This window comes from Rhipicephalus sanguineus, chromosome 1, assembly GCF_013339695.2.
Source record: "Rhipicephalus sanguineus isolate Rsan-2018 chromosome 1, BIME_Rsan_1.4, whole genome shotgun sequence".
NCBI lineage: Eukaryota > Metazoa > Arthropoda > Arachnida > Ixodida > Ixodidae > Rhipicephalus > Rhipicephalus sanguineus.
The window spans coordinates 255,992,476-256,018,250 of record NC_051176.1 but is presented as its reverse complement, the minus strand read 5'-3'; the positions used below and the strand labels follow the sequence as shown (position 1 = coordinate 256,018,250).

At 43.4% G+C, this 25,775-nt stretch overlaps 2 protein-coding genes across 5 annotated transcripts in view; one reads left to right on the top strand and one right to left on the bottom strand.

Annotated features, from left to right (window-relative positions):
* LOC119378396 (ankyrin repeat domain-containing protein 12) overlaps nucleotides 1-23,817 on the bottom strand; it is a 69,047-nt gene extending 45,230 nt beyond the window's left edge. Inside the window, exons 1-3 of one of the 4 annotated variants that reach the window (XM_049411460.1) lie at nucleotides 23,685-23,817; nucleotides 7,219-7,348; nucleotides 6,929-7,104 (exon numbers count right to left, since the gene is read on the bottom strand). In XM_049411460.1, the coding sequence (XP_049267417.1) occupies nucleotides 6,929-6,965 (37 nt within the window). In that variant the 5' untranslated portion in view covers nucleotides 6,966-7,104; nucleotides 7,219-7,348; nucleotides 23,685-23,817. Of the gene's footprint in view, nucleotides 1-6,928; nucleotides 7,105-7,218; nucleotides 7,349-23,684 lie in introns of those variants that run through there. The other 3 variants (XM_037647566.2, XM_049411461.1, XM_049411464.1) reach the window with 3 other exon arrangements.
* A 1,204-nt stretch (nucleotides 23,818-25,021) lies between these two features.
* The window catches only part of LOC119378374 (paraplegin), a 77,725-nt gene continuing 76,971 nt past the window's right edge, over nucleotides 25,022-25,775 (top strand). Inside the window, exons 1-3 of the mRNA XM_037647541.2 lie at nucleotides 25,022-25,407; nucleotides 25,495-25,594; nucleotides 25,667-25,744. Coding sequence (XP_037503469.1) covers nucleotides 25,213-25,407; nucleotides 25,495-25,594; nucleotides 25,667-25,744 — 373 coding nt within the window. The 5' untranslated portion in view covers nucleotides 25,022-25,212. The remainder of the gene's footprint in view (nucleotides 25,408-25,494; nucleotides 25,595-25,666; nucleotides 25,745-25,775) is intronic.

The window sequence follows — 25,775 nt, the reverse complement described above, 5'->3', positions numbered from 1 at the left end:
CCACCCACAAGGCATCATATAACAGACAGTAAAAGCTGCTTTGTTCTAAATCTTCATTAAAAAGCCAGTTTCTTTTAAAAACTATGAACATTCCACAAAATAACAATATCATTACCTAGAATTTCATTGGGATGGAAAGGTACGTGTTTGTATAATTTGCCAAAATATTTCTGTCTTTGCATTGCAATATAAGGGCATGTTATTTAAGGGACACTAAAGAGAAAAACTACTTTTCTCATATTAGTAAATTACTCTTTCACAATTTGAAAATCACCCCGCATACCGCGAGAAGACTCTTGGTAAGCGAGAAAATGGGCAAAAAGGAAATGCGGGCTGTGACGGCATCTTTAAACTCCCACACGATATGCCGTGACGTCATAGATTTTGACGGCATCTACCAGGTCTGACGAAGTTCCTAATCAGTAAAAATTATGTACATTGTCCTCTGAGGGGGCCAGAGACTTGCCATACAAAGTTTCAGGAAATTTCGTTCAGCCAATGCCGCCAAAATACGAAAAATGTGCTTTGAAACCCGTGACGTCACGCACGGAGATTTCAGCACGAAATTTAAAAATGAAACTTTGACCTTTCTTTTCTCCTCTATTAATAAACCTATGGTGGTGAAATTAACAACGTTAGAGTTCTCAGAGCACAATTTATCAATCTAAACCGATTCATTGTTTCACTTTAGTGTCCCTTTGAGATATGTATGACTTAACAGCTACTGGCATTTTTCACCTGTTGGTTATTCTTTTTATCTAGGCGAATAGTTGTGTACCAGGTCTGTGTGTCCCAATTCAGAGTCAGCGTAATATAACCTCAATAAAACCTTCCTGGTGGCATGATGTCTTCCATTCCCTCAGTAAGGGCTTAACTAGATGGAGCTTACTACGAGTGCAGGAGTTTCACTGTTGCTGTCATTTTGTTAACAAAGCCAGATGAATTGTTCGTTGGATGTCTTTATGGGAATTTTTATTTTTGTAACTGGTTTCTGTGCTGCCAAAGAAGCACGTTCATTAGCCTTTTGATTGCCTGGTGTTTCCACATGGCTGGGGACCCAGAAGAAATGGGCAGACATACCCTCATTATTTATAATTACAATGTTTAAAATATTGCCAAGTAACAGTTCACACTCAGATTTTAGATGTAAAGCTTTTAAAGGGATACTGACACAAAATTTTGCGGCCGAGATAGCCTGCTGGATCGATTCCCGTGTACGTGCGTGTACCACCTGCAAAATATCGGCAGCGAATAAAGCTTGGAAGGTATTTTATACGAATTTTGAAGTTCGCGAGCGCGATCCAGCATTATAGGCCGCACCTAGTGCATTGACACCCTCGGAGGTGACCCGAGGTGACCCCCCTACTTCCCCTACGTAACCGTTGCAGCCGGTACAAGTTACGATGACGTCGTAGCCGCCATTTCTGTTTTGACACGCTTCCCGACGAATCGCTCCTCGCCAGCGGGTCAAACATGAAGTGATTCGCCACGTCGAAAATTCCTTCGATCCCCGCCGCAAGAAAATCGTCGCCATCAGACGACGATGAGCCCGACGACGACAGACCGCGCGGAAATGCGTCACTGTTCTGTGTGCTCACGTGACCGAGCGTTTCACTCGCTAGGTGGTGATAGTTGCACCTGGCGGCTTGCCGTTTTTGGAGCTCTGTCAAACCGAAACTGAGGCTGTGTCGGTAATGAGGAGCTTGTAATTAATTATCTGTCGCGCGCTGCAGCAAACGATGTGCCGTGTTATGACTAACAGGCCCCCAGCAACACATTGCAGCAAAAAAACGCGAGGCGAAAATTTTTGTGTCAGGACTCCTTTAATACACTTAGTGAGTCAGTGCGTATGGTTGTTTTTTGTGTTGTCCAGAGAATACTTTTTACACTGCTTTCCATAAGGCCCAAACTTCAGCTATGAAAATGGAAATGCACTGACGCACTCTATAACACTGATTGCACTCTCCTCTGTCACAATCCTGGTACTTATGTGCTTCTTTGTTTTTGAGCCATCTGTGTAAAATTCAGTGTAATGTTTATATATTTCCTGGAGTGTGTGGAACCCTTGAATTATGTGATCTGGTAGGGTGTCCTTTTTCTTTATATGGGTTAGTGAAAAAACACAAAGCTGCGTCAAGTCAAACCATGGCGGCGGTCTTGGTGGTTTCTTGGCATGAGTGCCTTTTGAGAAATCTAGGTATCTGTGGCTATATTCTTCAAAACGTAATATGAGCGGTTTGATTAAGTGTGGATTGTTTAAAGTAGTGCAAACGTGAGTTACGTTTAATGGTAATGTCATGACATGTGTTGTGGTGATGATCTAATTCTTAAAACATAGAACAGGGTTAATAATACTCTTTGCTGACCCAGAGGAGCATCATTACAGTCAACGTATAGGCTCTGCACCAGTGATGTCCTATAAGCACCACAGGACAAATGCAGACAAGGATTGCGTACAGGATCAAGACACCAGATGTAGGACTCTGGTACTGAGCCGTAAATGACACAACCATAATGTAAAATACTCCACACAAAAGAACTGTACATATGCAGCATGCATAATCGATCGGTACTTTACTGTTTATGGGCTAACACACTGAGAAGGTGGAACGCACTATTTTCCTTAAAGGGACACTAAAGAGAAACAATGAATTGGTTTAGATTGATAAAGTGTGCTCGGAGAACTGTTGTGTATTTATTTCACCACCGTAGGTTTATTATTAGAGGAGAAAACGAAGTTCAAAGTTCCATTTTTAAATTTTGCGCCGAACTTTCTAATTCATGACGTAAAAGACTTCAAAGAGCATTTAACGTATTTTGGCACCACTGGCTCGACGAAATTTCCACAAACTCTTTATGTGAAGTCTCTGGCCCCCTCAGAGGACAATGTACTTCAATTTAACCGATTAGGAACTATGTATGCCCAAGCAGGCGCCGTCAAAAATATGTGACGTCACGGCAAATGGTGCGGGAATTCCAAGGTGGCGTCACCACCTGTATTTTCTTTTAGCGCGTCTTCTCGCTTATTAAGCGTCTTCTTGCAGCAAACGTGGTGTTTTTGGTATCGTGGAAGACTACTTTACTAATGCGAGAAAAATCACTTTGCTCTTTAGTGTCTCTTTAATTTTTAGTGTGTTTATGTGGGTCAGAAAGTTGAGTTTTAGGCCAAATGTAACTCCTAGAAATTTGTGTTCTTGTTTTACCAACATCGCAAAAAATTTCAGAACTTGGTCAGGGTATAATCAATCCTCGTATAAACAGAACAGCAACAGTTTTTTTGTGTAGAGAAGCAAAAACCATTTCGGTCAGCCCAATGCATCATCTTATATACTGTAATTTGAAGTTGCCTCTCATAGGCTGATACATTCGAGGCACAACAGGCAATTTGAAGATGATCAATGTACACAGAGTGCATTAATGTGGGTGGTATGACCATGTTAACGGAGTTTATTTTGAGCACAGTTCTGTTGAGAGTATAACTTTGCGGTACGCCGTTTTCCTGGAAAAATGTCTGTGAAAATATTGTGCCTAAATGTACATGACATGTTCGGTTAGTCATGAAATCAGGAGTCATCTCAGCATTTTACCACTAATTACTAGGTTAGCAAGGTCTCATAAAATTCCATGTCTCCACGTGGTATCACAAGCCTTTTCTAAATAAAAAAAAAATACTATGTGAGCCAGTATTGCTTATATAAAAATGCTTCTCGTATTTGATGCTCTAGTCGGACAAGATGGTCAGCAGTTGAACAACCATTTTTGTATCCACACTGATGAACATCCATTAGGTTTCTTGAATCAAGTATGAATGAGGCTAATACTACTTATGATGCTTTTATATGATTTTTGCCAGGATAACTTGTTAAAGCAGTCTGTCTACTTATGATGCTTTTATATGATTTTTGCCAGGATAACTTGTTAAAGCAGTCAGTCTATAGCTGCTGGAAGATGTGGGGGATTTACCAGATTATATAAATGGCAAGACAATCAAGTTTTCCCACTATTTTGGCATTATCATACCTTCCCATATTTTGTTGAAAAATTTAGGGGCCTGTCTCAATTGTAGGTGCCTGCGCAATGAGCACTTTGTGACTGCCACCCAATCTCCTCACCATTCCATGCTTAGTGAGCACCCAGATACTCATCGAATCCACAAAGATGAGAAACAAAAAGTTTGCAATAGTATTCCTATCAACAGATGCATCAGAACTTCAAAACTGGCCCCTTGCATTTATTTATATTGCATTAACTCTTTGAAGGCAACTCAATGACACCGTAAAAAGATAGGTCTTTTTCAACGTTTGTTTCCACTTGAACATTCTTTTGTGTGCTATACTACACACTGTACTATACACCTCTATATCATCATGCAACAATTTTTATGATCTGCAAGTTCCATGCTTGCAGTGCTGGTTCCCTTGACCCTACTGTCTCCTGACTTATAATCATTGCACCTAAAAACGCTTAATGAAGTACCAGCTTACGCTGAAGATCTTAAAGGGGCCCTGCAACACCTTCTGAGCATGGTCAGAAAACGTTGCCGATCGGTAGTCGAGGCTCCCGAGAACATGCAAGCCAAACATTGAAGTACAGCATGCGACCTGGAATTTACAATAAATTCTCGAAGTCAGCTACATATTGCTCCCTCTTCTCTCAACAAATGATGCTATATACTCAAAATCACTGCGTCATATACTCAACTTTCACGCCATTGACTGATTTGAGCATTTTGAGCGGAATAGTTACCGTGGTTGCTGCAAGATGCCGCCACGTGCCCGCGCGTGCGCTCGCGATCACACTGAAAGTCAGCCGCACGCTTGAAGAAAAAAAATTAACGAAAGTGCGCAAGGTCATGACGCACGTCGACGAAGGGCTGCATCTCTTGCCCCCTTGTCACCCCCCCCCTGCGTAGCTTTCAGTGCGCTCGCTGGTACGAGAAGAGAGAGGAAGCGCTTGAAGCATGCGACAAATCCCCGTAACTCCGCTTACACTTGACATATTCTAAAAATGTTTGCCGCATGTGATTCGTGAAGAGTCATGCGCAAATACAGTTAAACCTGCCTATAATGAACCTCCTTACAACGAATACCTCGATATTAGTAAGTTTTTCTATTCCCCGCCGTTACTCCATAGAAGCACATGTATTTGCGACCTCCATGTAACAAAGTGGCAGCAGGAGACACCCTTGATATAATGAATTTTCGACGCCGACAACCTAGGAATATTGCCCCGAATGTTGTCATTTTGGCACAAGCAGGAGCCGCATACAACATCTGCGGTTACCCCCGCCAACGACAGAGCGCAGAGCGGCAGCAACGCGCGCTCGAAGCCCCGTTTGCGGTCGTTTGTGCGTGCGGTTGTGAGTGAGGCAGGCAGGCGGGCCTGCACCCCTCGAGCTGGTGTTCTTGCAGCCACGGGCGCAAGCCCTTCCCCTCCTCCGTGAAACCTCATCCAGCCGCTCGCGGGTGCCGCCACGCCGGCTTTCATCGAAAAAGAAAAAAAGAGGGAGAAGAAAAAAAAAGAAAAAAAGAGGGGGGGGGGGGCTTTTGCGTTGGCAGCGCCACCACACTTCGGTTGCTGCAGAAGTCTCTGAACAGCACTTTGTTAACGTGACCCCAGGTGACGCCACTACACTAAAAAAAAAAATCCTTGCTCCGTGTTGTTACACTTCGAGTTCGTGCCGCATATGTGGAGCTGCACCGCATATGGAGAGCGTTTTTCCGAATATTCTGTGGTATCCGTGTCGTTCACTCTTTCTTTTCAATGCCGTGCACGCATGCGTGGTTTCAGTGCGCGTGCATGGAGCAGCCCCTCGCGATGGGCAGCTTTGCGATTTCTTCTTTTTTTTTTTTCTGCGGAGGACTGCACAGTCACTACTGAGGAGATGTCAGATTGGGCACTGGTGGAAACTGTCTGAGACAATGACGGATCTTCGGAGGTCGACTCGTCACGCGCTTTGTCTTGCGCCTCGCCGTAGGCTCACTAGACCGTGGACTCCAAGATTAGCTCCGGCAATGCGCCATCGCGTTGCCAGAGCCAATCTTGAAGGCTACGGCTAGACGATGGCGGAGCAGCGTTGTATTGATTTTCTATGAACGTCCAGTATTGCCATCCCTCATGAACAAGCAATAGAGCAAAATAACGCAACTTTTTTGCCATTAAATAATTGTTTTGGGTGAGCTCTGTGTCCAGTTCCTCTTGTGTCTAAAATGTGCATTTCTTCTCTGAATTTTCGCGCTGAAACTGCATATAATGAAAACCTGTTTGTAACAAATTTTTTCGGGAAATTGTCAATTTCGTTATATGTATCCAGGTTTAACTTTAGTGAGTCTATTCCATTATAACCCAGAAAAGAGTTGCAGGGTCCCTTTAAATTACAGCTGAGCAATATTAACAGACAGTAAATATTGTTCTTTTGCTATAACTGAACGAATAAAAGTGATACAAAAGTAGCATACATAGCAGTCAATCTTTTCTGCCTAAATTAGAAATTAGTGCTTCAGTTTCTGCAGGGCAAATGGCACACACACAACATCAAGTATTTTTGTCCTATGCAGTCAAAAGAGAAATTTTTACAATTAACATCCACTGAAATGTTCACAAGCTTCAACAGAAAGGCACATGAAACAAAGCAAAGGTGAATTCTTAGATCCTGAGAACACTGAAGAGGGAAAGGTTGTGAGGACAATAACACGAAAGTTACATAACATGTGCCATTTTACATGCCAACAGCATTAAGTTAAGTGATAAGGGCAAACAACACAACGTAACACATTGCCAGCACCACAGTAACAGTTCACCTTGGCATTCAGTTAGTAAGAAGAAGAGTGTGAAACACAACCGCAACAGCAACATGGGATTAGAGCAGTATGCGCAGAAGCATAGAAGTGAGAGAACCAAAAACAAATGGTGAAACATGGGAGGCCACCTTTCTGTAACTGACTTCTTGGCAGGCAGTTTTTCATGGCAGGGGACACTGATGGAGTCGTCGTCACCTGCCACTGGTCCTTTCTGTGGCAGGTCTTGCTTGAAGTCCACTTCTGTACCTCCCTTCCTGCTGTCAAAAGCACCCTGCGTGCAAATGCACGCAGCCACTGCCTTCTCCTTTAGGCCCACGCAAACATGCGTGCAGACATATGTAACGCCAAGGATACACACTTAAGAGGGCAATCAACTGCACTGTTTGCATGTTACTATAAAAGCCAATCAGCAACTCACCAGCACAGGTTCTGAAGGCTGCATTCAGTGCTTGGATGGCATCAGGACTCCACGCAAACTCCAAAGGTGCTTTATCGCAAAAAAGTCTGGCATATTGGTTACCACCATGTCGATGTAGAGGAGCAATGTTCTATAAAATAGAAACATAGAGAAATGCAGTCAACATACTTGCTAGTGTTATAGAGTCAAAATCCTTAAAGGGGTCATGAAGCACCCCTTGGGCTTGCTGAAAAAACACATCCTGCGGAAAGCTGACACGGCTATGAACTGCTCTGCCAAATATTAGTTGTGCGCGCCGCGTAAAGGCCACAAGCGGAGCGTGAAGTTGCCGTTTCCTCAGGTGCCCTCTTTTCAAACAGAGGCCGGTTCTCACTCTCGTCGGTGGGCGGGGCGTCTGCACGTTGACGTCGCGGATCTGCCAGTTTACGTCGCAAGAGACATAGCATGCTTATTGGCCGATAACCGACGTAAATCGAGAGCGGCGTTCGGATCAGATGCGCTTCTTGACGCGGGGTGCCGCCACTTGCCGGCGCCGCACTCCTCAGTACACGGTAGCCACACTCGCGCAAGCGTATCACAGTGGGAGAGTGATCACGTTTCATAGAGTCACTGGAAAATCAGAGTACCGCAAAGGTAGGCTGCACGCGGGCAACATTGGGCGGCGGCGGCCATTTCCTTTCCAGACCGTCCGGCGCGTTGCTAGCGTGTGTTGAGAAATGACCAATCTTTTCGCCTCGGTGCTGTGTTACGTTCGGCGGAACGGCGTTATGTGTGTGTGTGTTTATTCAAGAGGATATGAGAAGTGATTTCGAGTCATCGACAGTTATGGATCGACTGCGCGGTTAGCGGTGTAACTAATGAAACGTGCGGCGAATGCTGCCATGTGCTCGCGAACTCGCTTCATGGCTTCATCGGCCTCTTTATTAGCACAGTGACATGGTGCGAGATGCCATTTACTTCGACATTTGGTGAACCTTGACTGTTTGCGCTAGCTTTGCAGTCGGTGTTCAGGTTCACTGCACTCGAGAACGTTATCAAACAACATCGAGAACATTCAACACTGCGTCCTTCGACTGATCGCTGACGCATACCTTGCTTGTGCACCATGCTTGCTGTTCAACTTATTGTTATGTGTAATAGAAGTTGTGTGTGTACGGTAATTGGAAGTTGTGCGCGACGTATTTGTCTTGATTCGGAACGCCAGCAGCCAAACGCATGGGCGAATCGGCGCGTGCGGTAGGTAAGGTGTGTCTTATCTTGCGATACGTAGAAAATAGGCCATCGATAATGACTGACATCACTACTTAATTGTTTCATTTACTATTTCTTTTCTCCTTAATATTCCCAACGTTGCAGTGCATTTGCAAATATTTTGATGTATTCCGACAAACACTTTCTTCTTACGTTGCCAGCGCGTAAACAGCTGGGGTTCGGTTTCTGCACTGCTGCACTTTTTTTTTCATAATGCACTCTTATTAAAACTTCATCGGCATGGTGCTTTACGTTCTTTTCAACAGAAATAGCACACCCGGGAAAATTTTAAAGCTTCTGCAACACAATACGTATATAGACATAGCGCTCGCATAAAATCGACTCCCGCAAGGCGTGGGATCTGTTTTTTTTTTTTTTTTTTTTTTTTTTGCCGTGACCATTTCTCACCCACTAACCAGTATTTTAGGGGTACGCTCGGCGCAATGCAGCATTAGCAACATTTTTTTTGGCAACTAATTTACGATTAATAACATTGCCTTATATCAACTTTATAAACAGAGTTCCACGCTTCTGTTTTGCGCAATGGCAAATGATCATGCCACAATTGCCTTCAAGGTATACCAGTAAACAGTTATTTTAACAAATCTTCAATTTCACTCTCGTGCGTGACACGCTTATAACTCGAGTAGCATACGTAATCTGTTCAACAGATCGAGATATAAACAGCCGAGCAAATAGAAAGGTATGTATTGCTTTCAATATCGCTGACCATAGCGAACCGAAAAGGTGAAGTCTCCTGTCGCATGAGATCTTTTCCAGCAAAGTTTGTGTAGGCATTGTAGGAAGGTGTGTTCTTGAAGGGGGCGAATTCATTCCGACCAACTATATGCAGCCACGTAAAACGGCGCTTTTGACATTAATTTTTCCCACACGGCATGCAAAAATTAACAAGATTCTCAGAGTAGCTCACCAGTAACGTTCGATTGCTGGTGAGCTACTCTCTGGAATCTGCATGCAGTGGCGTAGCCAGGGGGTGGCACACAGACCCCCCCCCCCAAATTTCTTTCCTGTGGAATACATAGCACGAAATGCCACTTGACCACATCTGCCTGCCAGGCCCCCCCTTCAGATCAAGGAGGTACCCCCCCCCCCCGCCCCTCCCGAAAAAAAATTCTTACGCCCCTGTCTGCAAGGCGCGTTTAAAAATGCGACGAAGTACTTCTAGGGACCGTGGTACTGCTAGATGTCCGGCCACGCTCTGCATTGAACGCGCCTGCACCCAAAGCGCTTGGAAGGGATATGGCGGCGAGAGGTCACGTGATGCGAGTAAGCCAATCGCGTCGGCGGCGGCGCGCGGAAAACAGATGCGATACTCTGAAATTTTTCCAGTGACTCTAGCGTTTCATGACGCGCACTGACTTAACTTCTTTCCCCCGTGCCATCCCTCCCTGTCTAGCATCCAGTGCGCTCGTCGGCACAAGAAAAGAGAGAAAGCGCTGGGAGCGTGCGCCAAACCCCCGTAACTACGCTGATTCTTGACGGATTCGAGAAATTTTTGCGGCAATCAATTCGGGTCGGCAGTAAACTCCGATACTGAGGTCATTAGATCATTACTTGGAAAATTGGTTCATGACCCCTTTAATAATGAATCGCGCAACAAAATATTTTCCTGTCCCTGGCAAACGGCCATAGATTCAATGCATCTCCATTTCTCAACGACAAAATGTTGCTAAGCTGCAATCTCGCAACAATGAAAATTTACAGGACAATTCCCAACACCTTGTCGGCTCGTGCAAGGTCAGCACACTCCAAAATGCACTCAAAAGTCCTTGCTTCACACCTAAATTGCATAAAGTGTCACCACGTTGTGCTTGCATGGGATGCTGCAATCTTTGTTAACACAAATGACACTGTGCCAGTAGTAGTTGCACACGCCAGATATTGTCACTGCCATCATGTTGCTTGTTTAGACTGCTTTATTTTTAATGCATGGCCGCATCGCTCTTTGTGTATTGTGCGCAGCTAGTGTGGTGCTGCTTCTGTGAAGTGTTGCGTGTCACAGTTAATATCGCGTGGTGTACAGCTGCTATTACTTGGTGTGCCATACGCAACATGGGCTGACACATCTCACCGCATTTCAACCATGCTGATTTTCGTGCTACCCAAGAGCCATCATGTGCATTTTCAACAACACCACCTGAGGATCTCAGCGAAGACACAGATGCAACTGCCGTGAGCCCAGTGCCCGAATCACTGATTGGTGCATGGGGCATGCTTTGTTCCTTCAATCATGAGGTTTCCGATAGTGTCGGTGTAAACAACATTATTGTTGCTGATTAAGATGTGGTTGTTCACGAAGAGTTGACTGACAAGGCAGGCCATTGTAAACAGCATGCGTGAAACCGACGACACCGAGGAACAGGGCACAAGCCACAGGGAGAAAACGACCACCCCCGAAATGTGCTGGATGCTTAATGCCCAATGATAATGTTGCAATGGAGTACTTGCTGTGTTGTGATCTCTGTGTTTACTACACGGCAAGGGTTGAGAAGGCAAGCTAACTGAATTTTGGCATTAAATTTTCGTTTTGCTGACTGTTTCCTTATTTGTACTGTTATTTCTTATACTGAAACTTTTGGGTTTCCCCGCCAATTTCATTAATGTGGGGTTCAACTGAACTTTAATGGAACAAATAAACGGCAACAAATTGCTTGTAAACACAACCATACATAACCGATGTCTAGAAAATTGCACCTAACATGAACACTAATGAACAGGTGTCTTATGTATGTACAGCAAATAAATCTGGAATTGAATATGAAATAAAATCCAACAATAGGGAGCGTTCGATAGCAGCATTTTATACACGAAGACCCAAACATCCTTGTAAGCCCTTTGTGTTCTTTTGCACACTCTGCCTTCTCTTGTGAGCGAGTATTTGATTTGTTATGCAAAACTTTTTAATATTCATACCTGCTTGCAGTCCGAAGTATACTTGTGTTTTCAGCACGTTCACCAAATCTGATAAATAAACTAATTTAAAAAAAAAACAATATACAAAAGCTACTTTTGCAAGCAGTATATGAGGAAGATGCTGGTTTGACCCATGAAGATCTAACTTTTTTTATTAACAAAAAGTTAATCGAGCGCTGCACCCGCTAGGTGCAGCGCTCGATTAACTTCACCACCTAGCGGGTGGTAAAGTTACTATCACCACCTAGCGAGTGCAGCACTCGATCACGTCAGCACACAAAACTGCGACGCACTTCCGCGCGGTTTGCGTCGTCAGCTCGCATTCCCACGCTTGCGCGAGAAAGCAGTGTCGGCAAACACAAAAATTTCAACGCGTGCGCCACGGCCACGGACTCACGAGCAGCCGCGGAGATGTAGGCTGCTGGAGCGAACAGGGCAAAAAAAATAAATAAAAAAAATAACAAAGAAATGGCAGCTATGACGTCATCATGACTTGTTGCAGCATGGTCACATGGGGGAAGTAGGAGGGTCACCGAGGGTCACCTTTGAGGGTGTCATTAAAGCGAGGATGTTGATCGCTCACGCAAACTTCAAAATTAATTTAAAATACCTTCCAAGCTGTATTCGCTGTTGATATTTTGCAGATGACATACGCATGCTCAGGGGAATCGATCCCGCAGGCTATCTCGGCCACGAAATTTTGTTCCAGTACCCCTTTAACATTGCTTTCAGCATGGTTTGGGACAAACGGATAATTACTAAAACTCAAGATTTGCACTATAGACTGCACAATGCTTTGCATTTTGTGATGTCAGTCTTTTTCTAGGTACACATCTTACATTTAATGTGCATCAAGGTTACAGCCGATGAACATTCTGGACAGTTAGTGCGCAAGGTTGGATGGCTTTTCACGCACATCAACCGCTGCGGCTGTCTACTGGTTATGCTGCTTGACTAGCGAGCCAAAGGTTGCGTGATCGAATCCCAGCTATGGCAGCCACATTTCGCCTCCAATTGCTCGAGGCCCGTATACTTAGATTTAGTTGCAGATTAGAACCTCAGGTAGTCAAAATTTCCAGGGCCCTCCACTAAAACAACCCTCATAATTATAACATGGCTTTGGGATGTAAAACCCCACCAATTATGTATCATTAACTCATGCACATCAGTGATCTTGTTTGCATGATTAAATAGTAGTCTTAAGAATTTTTTGCTATCAAACCAATTGATTACTTTGTGTAGCTTACAACAACACAATCTGAAAAACTTAAACCAGTGTGTATTCAAGTTAAGGCTCAACAGATAACTGTATGTAGTATTTCAAGAGTACTTGTCCTTGGCAACTGTTTTGCCAAAGATGAAAAAAATCTGAATTTTTTCAAGAGCAAGAAAATCTGGCTGTGAGTAACATAGCCCACTCCTGCTTTGGCCTTGTAACAACTTGTAGAGAGTGCTGTCATTCTCTTAAGTATCTCGCAGCTGGTGACCAAAGTGCAATATTTACAAATTCGCCATCGTAATGGTGTCATCACTAGGGGTGTGCGAATAGTGAAATTTCATCTCGAATCGAATCGAATAGTGCCAAATAGTGGCCAAAAAAATCGAATATCAAATCGAACATCGAATAGTACATATATTTACACGAAACTTGTACCGCCAGTTACAACAACACAAAGGAAAAATCAGGGACGCTGTGGCTTGGTGGCAGCTTTATTACGTGCTTGTTCGGAAGGGTGTTTTCCTTCTGCTTTTATGATCGTGCATGCACGTTGATAGAAGAGCCGTCACTCCAGTTAGCAGGGGCGCTCCTCACGGCTAAATGAAGGGGGTACGGCAGCTAGTTTTTTTTTTTTTCCCTACGTTCGCGGAATACGCTTCAACTGTGCTTCATCTATGGTCACGCAATTGTGCTTTATCTCCATGGGCCCAACAATCTTCGGGCGCCCGTTCACAGCAGCCTTCCAACGACGTGCCAGAATGATGGAAATTTTTTGGACGACTGGTGCGGTGCGGCAGTGACGACTGCACAGCGTGAACAAATTTCCTATGTGAATCCAATCCCCGAGGGTATCGCGGGCCGAAGTCTGGATGTATTACGACACCTGCGGCATACGCAACCGAACTAGGCAAGAAAAGTCTGTGCCTTCGTTTCAGAGGCGAAGTTCTGAAGAGCTTGACAGTTTTCTCATGTTTTTCTTTTTCTCTCAAGTTTTTTTACGTGTGGAAACTACATAATCACCTTTAAAATAAACACGCGCCCGCTTTTGTACCAGGATATCGGTGAAAATTTTAAAGAAAGGCCTACTGTACCGATGTTAGCGTTAGTTTTAGCCACCCCGCCCTGGCCAAGTTGCATCATTGGCCTTTGTCGCTTTTTAGATATTCGTCCTGTCGAATTATTCGAAACTTCGAATACTAGCTATTCAAAAGTCGAATTGAATTATTCAGTTAGGTATTACTCGATTCAAATTCAAAACTCGAATATTCGCACACCCCTAGTCATAACCAGTGTTTTACAAACAGGAACATGGGTAAAAGCTTAAAACAAAAAGCAAATGGTGGCTGTGATCATTTCCAAGGAATGGCCACTGACTAACCACTATTTTTCAGAATCCCTTATAAACATTTGTTAAAACAAACTGTCAACCAACAGCCTAGACAAAAATTCTTTATGAAAAGTAAAGAATTCCCAGACCAACTGAACTGCAGAGGCTGGGGTCTGTTCCCTCCTGGGGAAGGCGCTTCAATGTCTCAAATTCAACATGAAAGGGTGCAAAGTGCACAAGACTTTGGTTCTTCCTGTTCAAAGCATCCAATTTAGACAGATATGTCTTCATGTCTGTTGAATCTTCAGCTTCTGATGAATGGACAGCATCTGCACCCATGCACAGAAATTTACAATGATGGCGTCTATCAGTCTACACTCGGCGACAATTTATCTTGACAGTGAAGCGAAGGCTACGGAGGCGGGGCTTCCACACATTCGTGTTGCCCCGCAAGTAGTATAGCAGCTTGCGACTGATTTCAGTTTTGTTCGTTCACATCATAACGCGTTTAGAAAATTATATACACGAAAAATATGTATTGCAGAAACATTTTAATTGTTCAGTGTACATTTTAGTGTCATATTACGAGTATATTTTTCTCTGAGAACTAAACAGCGCGTTTGTTTACTGACCCACTACGTCATGGACGCTATGTTTGCTTTGGAAAACGGCCGTGCTGAAAAGGTGGTGTTGTCTAAGAAATTGGAAAAAAAAGGAAGGCATTCTTGCAAAGTGAACAATAACTGTATTTTACCTACGACTTCCCGCAACTGTCATAATAAATAAAACAGCATTTATTTCAGCAAGGCAAGTGAGAGCATTATCAGTAAACTTAACACTTTCGGGACCAGGGAAAAACGCACAGTCTCAAAGAGTGTTATGAAAAACTTTTTTAATAAATCAGATAAACAAGATAGCTTTATGTGTTATACATCAAAATGAAGGTAATTGAATGGTCTTCCAGAAGAAATCTAAATATTAGGCATAAAAATTACATACATAATCAAGAAAAAATGTCAAATGAAAAGTTTCACCAAAAACCAACATCAAAAAGTTTCAAAAGGCATGCATATACAAGTAAAACTGTGAACTATATACAAAATGTGGCGAAATGCCTTCTTAAATGTAAAAGTTTGGTCCGCCTATCTATAACTGCCTTTTTTTAGCTCGCTTCAACATCGGAGCACTTGTGTGCCCATCACAGCTGATGGCTCTCATGCCACTGCAGGAAACAATTTCGAGTAGTAGTGAAACACAAGTGCACATCACAAGTTCTGCAGAAACAATTAGTTTTTAGTTCGACTTTGTTGCGGTCATAGCACAGCTTGCAGCTTCTGCGCCTTTTTGCCTTTTCTGGCTTGTGGAGCGTTCGTTTAGTGGAAGGTGGTGGAGGAGTGCGAGCTGTCTTGGCACCATCGAGGTTGAAAATCTGACGAACGAGTTCTTCTCTGAAAGCAAGGTGGTCATATTCAGATTTTCTTTCAAGTTCGGGGATCTCTGGGTGTGATGCGCGGTGTACTTGAAATAAAATCAAACTATTCACACAGGCAATATCGATGCAGTGGAAGAAGAGTGTCTTCCACCACCGAACACTTCTCATGAGTACGTTGTAATAGCCAATCATCTGGTCCGATTTATCTACTCCTAGCATTCCAGAATTGTATTCACGTATCAGCAGTAGCTTCGGTACAGAAATCTGAGCCCAAGTGTTTCCCCCTTTTTCCCTTCTTTTTGCTGTGACTGTCATGTTTGCTGTGTGAATGGTGCTCATCATGTTGACAACACGACGGTCTTTCCATTGAAGGTATAATATACCACTATCACGGAGCCATCTTAAGTCCTCACGTCGTGCATTTTTCTCCCAGCGTGTGTCTTTTAGTTCGGCAGGAAATCCTCGCCGGTCTTTCCTCGTTGTACCGCAAGCCAATGTTCTTCGATCAATCAGGTGACTGAACAAACGCGTCGATGTGTAGAAGTTGTCCATGAATATTCGGTATCCCTGATCAAGATAGTCGGCACACAGCTGGCAAACTACATCGAATGCCAATCCACGAGGCCCTGGCTGATCCCGCTTGCCGGTATATACACTGAAACGTACCATGTATCCGATGCCGGGATCAGCTAGGACCCAGAGCTTGTAGCCCCATTTTGTTACCTTATCTTTCATATACTGCCTGATGCCCGATCGCCCTTTGGATTTCACCATCCGTTCGTCCACGGAGAGATCACAATGTGGCTGAAAAAGTTTCGCCGACACCTGATTCACATGCTCCATGAGCCACCACACGAACCGGAGCTTCCCTCTCGATAGCTGGCTCACATCGTCCAAGTCAGCAACATGGAGCATAGGGAGCAACGCTATGAAACGGCGTCTAGGCATTATTCGTCGTGGAAGCAGGCCACTGTAGAGTTCTCCCACGTTCCAGTAAAGTTTCAGCCGCGGAACCTTGACGAGGCCCATGCAAATTATAAGGCCAATGAACTTCCATCATTTCATCTGGGGTCACCTCTTCCCACGAACCATCGGTACGAGCGTGCGTCGGTTTTTCGAGAATTTTCATCCAGCCGTATTTGAGTTTTCACAAAGCGTAGTGATCACTTGCGTAGTGAAAAAAAAGAGCGAAAAAGTCAAGGGCCGTCAGAAATTTTTTTGGTCCGCTCCTGAGTGCCACGCCCACATAGTCGATGATGTATACGCCAGGTGCCCGTCGCGGAGCAAAGATGATCCGCTTCTGCGCTGGTGGCCGGACGTCAATGCCATACGTTGTTGAAACCCTGCCAAATGAAGGTGACACAATAAGAACATGCAGCGACCGTGCAAGCTTGCTCAAGAGCAAGCTGAAAGCAAAGCGAAACTAACCTTTGTCCACTTGTTGAACTTCCAGGCTGATCGTTCCCTCACTCGCTGTCCGAACTGAAATCGGAACTTCCGAAGTCATCTTCCGACTCTTCGCTGCTCGTTTCGTCAACGAAATCAGCCATTGAAGCAGCGGAATCGCGAGATCCGCGTCGTTTTTCAAGCGCGCCGAGTCGCGAACTCGACGCCATTCTCTCGCTCAGCTGACGTGACTGCACCCGAGATAAACTGCAATTGTCTTCCGCCGCCTCTCGGAAAGAGAACAAACTACTCTGAGAATGAAAGAGTAGTGTTCAAAATACCGCGCAGATGGCGCTACATGTCAGAGCGCACAAAAAAATCAGTTTGAAAGCGCGTTGAAAGCTATCGGTCATATACGACCGATGGCCCTATGGGGCGGTCCCGAAAGCGTTAAGTACTATTTTTGGCACGGTAGCAGGCACGCGTTTCAGTTCTGTAGCTTCCACAGTACTGCCAAGAAAAGTTGTCGCGGAGTATAGCAGCCAATGCTAACACTGTCAATAATGCCAGTCAATGTGAAAGCCTTCAATAGGAAAGGCATGAGCATGCACTAAAATAATACTTGCTTCGCAAGTTCAGGCAGCATTGTCTACAAATTGAGAACATTTTCTGTCCATGTTTCAAAAATTGTGTAGTAACCCTTAAACTCTCACGTGTAAAAATTATTTCAACTGTATTAGCAAATTAGCCTTTAACAATACCAAAAACACCACTCTTGCTGCGAGATTAGTGGTACGCCGAAAAGGCATAAAAGTAAAAGGTGTGTGATGACACAGCCTCGGAATTTCCCGCAACCAGTTGCAGTGACATAACAGATTTAAAAGCACCTGCCAGAGCTCAGTTAATCCTTTACTAGTAGAAACACTAAATTGTGTTCTAAAGAAGCCACAGACTGAATGTGGCAAGCTTTTGAAACTTTTACAGAGGCAAAACAGCCTAAATACAGCAAACCACTTTTAAAACCACAGTATCACCTTGACACACTAGCATAAGGATTGTGGTCCAAACTAAAAATGGTTTGGTAATCTCATTTTCTAATATTCAGCCTATTACTGAGCACTAACACCAATGCACTTTTCAAAAGGTACATCATTTTAAATTAATTTAGTGCTCCTCTTTAGTGTTCCTTTAATAAACAATCAGCTAGCCTGCAACGGCAAAAACTGCGACCTCAAACTGTTTCCTTATCACCAAAGATATGCTCCTTATCAATGGTGTTATGCTTTAATGTTTTAATTCAAGATGCATTACTCTAAACATATACCTAAATACATCAAATTGCAGCTTTATTCCCTGGTTTGTTGAATTAAGTAAAGCAAAAATATTTGCACAGACAGTTCTTGAAAAATCCTAATGTGAAAGGTTGAATTAGCATCTTTAAATGCCATTGAGAAAATAGTAATTTACAACTTTTATTGAAGTACTGTGGTAAAAATAACCTGAAAACGTACAAAACATATACCTTGCTACAAGTTTCCATTTTTTTATATCTTCACTTCATAGCATTTATATTGGTCAAAGTGATGCCAATGTAATGCGGGCAAGGCTGTGGCTCTGCAAATGTGAAAACGGGTGCGTGGCTGTTTGTGTGGGGGCTTCTGTGTGGACTTATTGCCCCGAGCTCCTTTTTCCTTCTCTCTCTCACCCCCCCCCCCCTTCCCCCCCTTCTTTAGGCTCCAAAGCGATGGTTGTCAGGTTGGGGTATTGCATTGTATTAGCAGTATTGCATTGTATGGTACAGTACCGTACAGTATTGTTGTAATTAATTATGAGCATATTTGAGGCAGCGTTAATAAAAAGCATGAGATCAGACTCCTAATCAAGCTCATGCAGATTAATGGACAAAAATTGACTGTCAGCAGCTGCATGTGTGAAAACATCACATGGCAAGAAGCACCCCTGATTAGTGGTTTTACATGTGCTGTCAAAACAATAATAAATAAAACTAACACACTGCAAGAAGAAAACAAAAAATTTGCACACAATGTGGGCCAAACCCAATAATCAAAACAATGCACACTTCTAGACGTGGACCCACGCTTGTGGCATAGTCAAAGCAGTGTGTTCATAACTGGAGTGAAAAATTATACAATCTCAAAGAAGCTCCAGTGTTTTGATTGATGCCGTTATTTTAAAATTTGGTAGCCAAGTCAAACAAAGAGCAAGTTTCACATTGCTTGACTAGGCAAGTGTTAGGATCAGGAGCACAAGGCACTAGTTTCAGCAACATCTCCATGTTTTACTTTTGGAGACTTGTTAATGTGCCAAAAATTGCCAAATATCACTAAAAGTTAAAGTTCAATCTAGTGCATGGTGCTGTTCTTAGACTTACAATAGCAAAGTTTAACAATGCGTCGAAAAGCTGATGATGAAATTGATTATTTGCTCAAGCACAGTAAGGAATGAGTTAATAATAATATCTGGGGTTTAACGTCCCAAAACCATATGATTATGAGAGACACCGTAGAGGAGGGCTCCGGGAATTTCAACCACCTGGGGTTCTTTAACGCACACCTAAATCTAAGTACACGGGCCTCAAACATTTTCAGCTCCATCGAAAATGCAGCCCCCGCGGCCAGGATTCGATCCCACAACCTTCGGGTCAGCAGTCGAGCGTCATAACCACTAGACCACCGTGGCGGGGCAGTAAGGAAAGAGTTAAAGGGGCATAAAGATGAATATTAAGCTAAACTGCTCTAGTATATATTGGATCCACAATAGTAATATGGCCACTCTAACTACAGAAAAAGTTTTAAATTCGACCCTCGTTAATTCAGAACGTTGGATAATTCGGATGCGTTTCCTGGTCCCGGCCGACATTTGCATTGTTTAATGTCATGAAAATCTTGTTAATTAGGTCACATTTGATTGCAACCTGGATAATTCCAACAAATCTTGGAGCACACCGAGCACAAAGCACCGCAAATCCACGACACAAGAAAGCTATCGCAGACAAGCGAAACGAGGCGGCACTGTCAGCATCAGTTACCACTGCTACAGCGTACCACGGCTTTGTCCACAAGCGAATCCGGCACTCAGCAGCTTTGTTATGACTTGATGCAATGCGTGCTTTCAGATGAAGAGCTTTCTGCCACGGCCAGTATGCTGGCATACTGGCCGTGGCACCAACGTTACACCAACATGCTGCACTGAGGTTCATAGATAAAAACTCCAGAAACAGCAGCTTGCATGGCTTCAATGACTACAATCAGTATTCAATCCAGCAGTAGTACTATACAAACTGTATTTTCACAGCGCATTTATTAATACTCCAACATTCATATTTCATTTCAGCTATTATTGCCCCAATTCTTTGCCCATAAATATTTATCTGCTTTATATTAAACCTCAACCACAAACAACCTTATCCTTTTTTTAGAAGAAAAAAAAAAGTAGTCTGTGACGCCTATACAGCCACGTTTTTCGGACATTTACATTTCATTCAACTGAAGAATTCTCTATCTGTAAATCATTACTCAATTTACAACAGCTTTTCTTCAGTCATTCATGAATGTCTTAATGCCAATGAGTTTCTCGATCTGAGCATTGGAAAAGAAAGATCACATCAAGCCATTGATAAATAGCAAGTATGTGGAAAGCGCGAAGTCTGTATTTTCCCATCAGATAAAATGCACTAAAAACAGGCTTCAAATATCAAACTGAATACTTTACACTTTCTCTAATTTTTGAAGATTTTAAAACAGGAAGAGAGAGCAGGCACACAATCCTTCTATACACATACTGGCAATTCCATGAAAACATTCAGCCCGAAGAACAGCCCAAAATAGGCAAGCAGCCAATTAAATTTTATGCAGTCACAGCAATGACGTTAACAATCAAGAAGCTGTACAAGATAGGCAATAAATAGACAGTATAACTGTTTACATGGTGTAAGGGTGAAAATGACTTTATACTGTTCAGAAATATAAATACAACTCATAATGAAAAAACTAAAGGGAAAAAACCTAAACAGGTCAACAGATGCAAACAAGTATTGTGCCAAAACGAAAAATTAATTTCCTTTAGACATATAAGAAATCAGGACTCTGTTGAAAAGAAAATGCCTTTGGGTGAATTGCTTTAATTATTGTGCAATAGATTAGATGCCTCTATAGAAACTATGACATGGAACCCCAAGCCAACAAAGCTCCTCACAGCAGAAAAATCTTACTCAGGTACCACTTAAAATGTGACGGCAATTAACATTCCAGTTATGTATGGGATGTGAAGGACACTTCCATGTACAGCTACAAATGATTTTGGAGGAGCCTGATTTGTTTTTTCTTGAAGTACACTAAAACTTTAGTACAAGGGCTATTTTTTGCGCCTTTATTAGGAAGCAGCCACGTCAGTTGAATTAACACTACCAGCAGGATGCCATAGTCACTAAGCCATCACTGCTGGTACTTCAAGTTTGCTGAACACGTTTTCTTGTTCAGTCTGTGGCCAACAGACCATATCGTCATTTAGGAAAACTAAAGTAACCTTGAATGCTTAGATGCAAGTGAATGCCCCAAAATCATAAACATAGAATTCTTAGAATAACAGAGAGTTGAGCTAGTTGGTAAGTATTCCTTCTAAAAAGACAGGGCGTGCAGACATTGCAATCGCACGTTGTCCTTTCTTTTATACTCGGTGCAATAACGCAAATGCGGACACAAGAAAGAAGTCACGACACCACAAACGTCGGCTTGTGGTGTCATGACTTCTTTCTTGTGTACGTGTTTACACGCTTTGACCTTTTAGAATGGAATTCTTATATCCCGTACGAGGCCAAGCGCAAATATTCACTTTGTATTTTAATGAATGTTCCCATGCCTACATAATGTGTTCTTCATTGAACAATTTCTGAATCCCCACAGTAAAAAAGTATGGTACTTCATAGGTACAGTTGTCAACACTCATGTCTAGAACGGCAAAGCGTCGCACTCGGAACAGCACGAGTGACATCTACAGTTCAAAACGGGCCACATCTAAGCATGCGCGGTGCCAATGACGTGCCTACCTTACAGTTTCCGTTCTTGTTTATCGCCGCGGCTGCGACAACTGCTTTGGCCGTCAGAAGCGCTGTCAACTGTATAGTGCCGAAACCCCAAAAAACTTTATTCAGCGGATAAGTAGGGGCAAATCTGCCGTTGGAAAAATGAGACTGAACAGAGAATAAGCATGCCAGCTTGCATTGGGCACTGAGAACGGTTCGCTTCATTTTTTTGTTGTTGCGCTAAACTGGTCAGCGCGCTTTCGACGGCCAAAGCGGCGGTTGTATCAGCGGTGATAAACAAGCAACAAAAATGCACGGGAGGCGCGTCATTGGCGCCACGCACATTCAGATGTGGCTCATTTACGACTGCAGATGTTGCTCGTGCAGTTCCGAGCGCGACATTAAGTCGTTTTAGACATGAGTGTTGACCACTGTACAAGGAAACAAAAATTTAACGCCACCTTTTAATGTACTATTTCAAACAATTTCAGGAGACGGGGTAAAGCTTCCACACAAAGTTGCAATCTAACAAGAGGAATATTTATATGCCTTTGTAATTATTATTTTGCAGTTGTGTTTTTTAAAATGCCTGAAACATAAGATCCTTCAACACGACTTCACAAAATACTTAAACAACAACTATCGGCAGCTTTCAGCACATATTGCTAAACTTCAAGTTCAGTGTAGCAGCCAACACGAGACATCTTTCCACTCTAGCAGATTCCAAGCTATTTTCATTGAAACACACCACAGCCATTTCGGGCCATGGAACACATGCACGAACAGGATATCCTTATACAACTTTGCAGATAAACCACCGCTAACTGAAAGCTTGTGTAGAATGCATTTACCCGGCACTTCAATGCTCATTTAACCAATTTCATTCTGCACTAAAGAAAATTGCTGAATAATTTCGAGCGATGTTGTTCGAAAAGTAACACATCACTACTGAAATTTATTTTAGGCAGAAGCTATAATCTCAAATGTATCATACTAACAAGCTATCTCCAACACTAGAACTCTACGCAGATCCCACTAAACATAAGGATGCTGCTGCCCAACTGGCTATTTGCCAACGCTCAGAATAAAGGAAATAAATTGGAAGCAATGTAATGAATTGCGGGAACGAAATACATTCGCCGCGAACGCTGCACAGTTTTGACGGCCGCCGACGCTTTCAGACTGCACACAATTGCACGACACGCACATTACATAACGGCTGTCGTCATCGGATTACCGAGTGATCACAGAGGCCGCAAACAAATCTATAGCCACAACTGGTAGCCGTCGCATTGGTTTAACCGCGGGTACATCACAAAACATACTCAAAGCAAAAGCGGCGTGCTATGGTCAGAAAAAAAATAATGCGATAACATGCTATGGCGCATCATGGCTCCACAGTTAAATGCGTCAGGCAAAACAAAGGCATGCCGGCAAATGACGTAGACAGGTTCAATGTCACTTCATTTTACATGTGCGTCGAGGTTTACAAAAAAAAATATGAACCCCGTGCGACCTCTCTACATTTTCAGCAGGCGTCAACAAGAACTTTAGTAGCAATGCGTAGGCACCTTAAGTTACTAGTACTGCACAAGTTGGAATGTACTAGGTTAGCTTCCACGACACCTTAGCTTAGTGCCACAGACAAAACGCTTGGGTTGCCACTCACTTTTGCTCACTATTCATACACGTTTCGCTCTTTTTGAGGCAAAGAAAAAAAGAAGCAAAGTAACTAAGCCGCTTTCACATCACTTTTCCACTTCTCTAAGCCTAAAGTCATTCTCTTGAACATCCCCCGAGCTAGTTAGCGAAACTGCGATTCCGGACACTTCACAGAAATGTTAAACAACACCCGCAAAAGAAGATCGAAGTTTACCTCTTAAGCACTCCTTTTTATTCCGATGCTTCGCAAGTGTTCTCCAAACGCGTGCTCTCAAAGAATGCAGCCGAAAAAATTTACTCTGAACCAGAGGCCAACAAAAGACAAACGAATAAAAACACTACATACATACATCGCAGCCCCCTCGCACGACGCGGACTTATGATGGCAAAAGAAAATGCAGGCAAACGAAGCTAAGAAAAAAAGACATAAGTTAAAGACTTAAGAAAAAAAAAACGCCTTTTTTTTAACTGGAAAGTTTTGCAAAGGTTTTCAAGTAGCTGGAGACGTGAGCGCAAACCAGAAAAACATCGCGCAACTGTTTCCGGTCAGGCTACGCTGGAGGGTCTGTTCGATTCGTCTTCACGACCTGAAGTTCATTAGGTGCACTTTGTCATTCGAAAAAAAAAAGGTGCAGCATAGGTGCGGCACTGGTTCGCGACTTTCGCGACTTTCCTGCACCCTCTCTGCTATAGTGCAGACGTAGTGCAGATAAGTGCAGATGCACTAGCAGCGTAGCAGACGACGCAGCATTCCGCGCCTCTTCAGCTGGACACTTTCCTATTATGTCACGCTAATAACGCGCGCGCCGTTCGTGACGGGGAAGTGCCGGGACCGCGGTGATAACGCGAGGAAAGCACGCGAGGTGGATGATTCTTATCGTTGTCATCTAAATACTCGATTTTTTCTTAGAGAGTGTACGTACAGTACGTCTGGTACGCCCCATAGAGGAAAACCCATGGGCCATAGAGTTTCATGCCATGGGCATAGAGTTAATATACTGACTATAGAGTTTCGTTATCATACAATACCATGGAGGAAAAAAATAGGAGGGAGCATACCTGGCTAGGGTGGCTAGCCTGGCGTCCACAAGCCAGCCTCCTCGGACGTTGGTTTCCCCCTCGTTCTCCATACGCTTACAGTAGTGTACTAGACAACATGCTCCTGTTTCATTTTTTATGGGCTTCAAAATTTTCACGTAACGCTCCCTCTGGCTCCCTCCTAGTTTTTTTTTTCCCCCTCCATGGAGGAAAGTGCATAATCAAGAACCTTTGAGATCCTTTTCTGTGGCTCGGAGTGCTCGGAGGAGTTGCCGTTGATTTGGACATCTCTGTCGATATCACATGCCCGTTTTTTTAGATTTCTGCCACTTCAAGCACTTCAAGCATAGAATTGGCTGGAGGCTGGATGTGGACTCGGTCAACGTTTATGGTTCTATAAGCGTTGGACTCGGTGGACTCCACATGGCTGTTCTCGTCGGGGCCTTATTGGCCACCATGGCTTTAGCGCTCCGGCCTGTAATATCCACATCCATCCGTATCCAGTCGAAAAAAAAGCAGATGAAACGTGATGAAACTTGCGCGAGTTCAGGCGCTCGATGTCTTTTCTGCTACGGTAGAGCAAATGCTGTGATGAGGCTACAGATGCGACGCACTAATGATACGACACTTGAAAACAAGTTAGTTAGCGTGAGGGACAAGGTCGTGGCGTTTTCTTAATTTGGTTTACTGCTGTCTTTTGAACCATGATGAGTTTGTCTCGAGGGGTGAATTCAGTCGTCGGTAGCACCAGAAAACTTCGTTATCGGCAGTCTGTAGTAGCGTTATCCGCAGTAAGGTTGATAAACACGCATTTGCGCACTTTAGGTTTTCAAGGATTGCAAGGAGCACAAATAGCTCGCCTTTCGTGCAACTGTCTGGGAACTCGGGCATCGAAACGGGTGCGTGAGATATATTGAAACTTTTTGCTTTGTTCTGTTTCAAGCTGAACAGTCTGGTTATAGCGCTTTTACTGTTGTGCTTTTCAGCTTTACAGCCAGATCAATTCTGAAATAAAGGCTGTTAGAGGGCTTTTAAAGAGGTCTGGGATTCTCGCTGGAAACCAGCGTGTAGTTTCAAGTGACCTAGGTAAGCCAGTAATTAAGGCGCCTGCGATGTTTCGCTGAATTTGAAATTTCCTTGTGCGATTTTGTTTGCCAGGTTGCGCAAGACCTTTGCATACAAGTTCTATTCTTAGACAAGATAATAATGGCAAGAATAATAAAGATAAGGAAGACGGTGAGTGTCCTGCCATTGTTTTTCCTTCAGA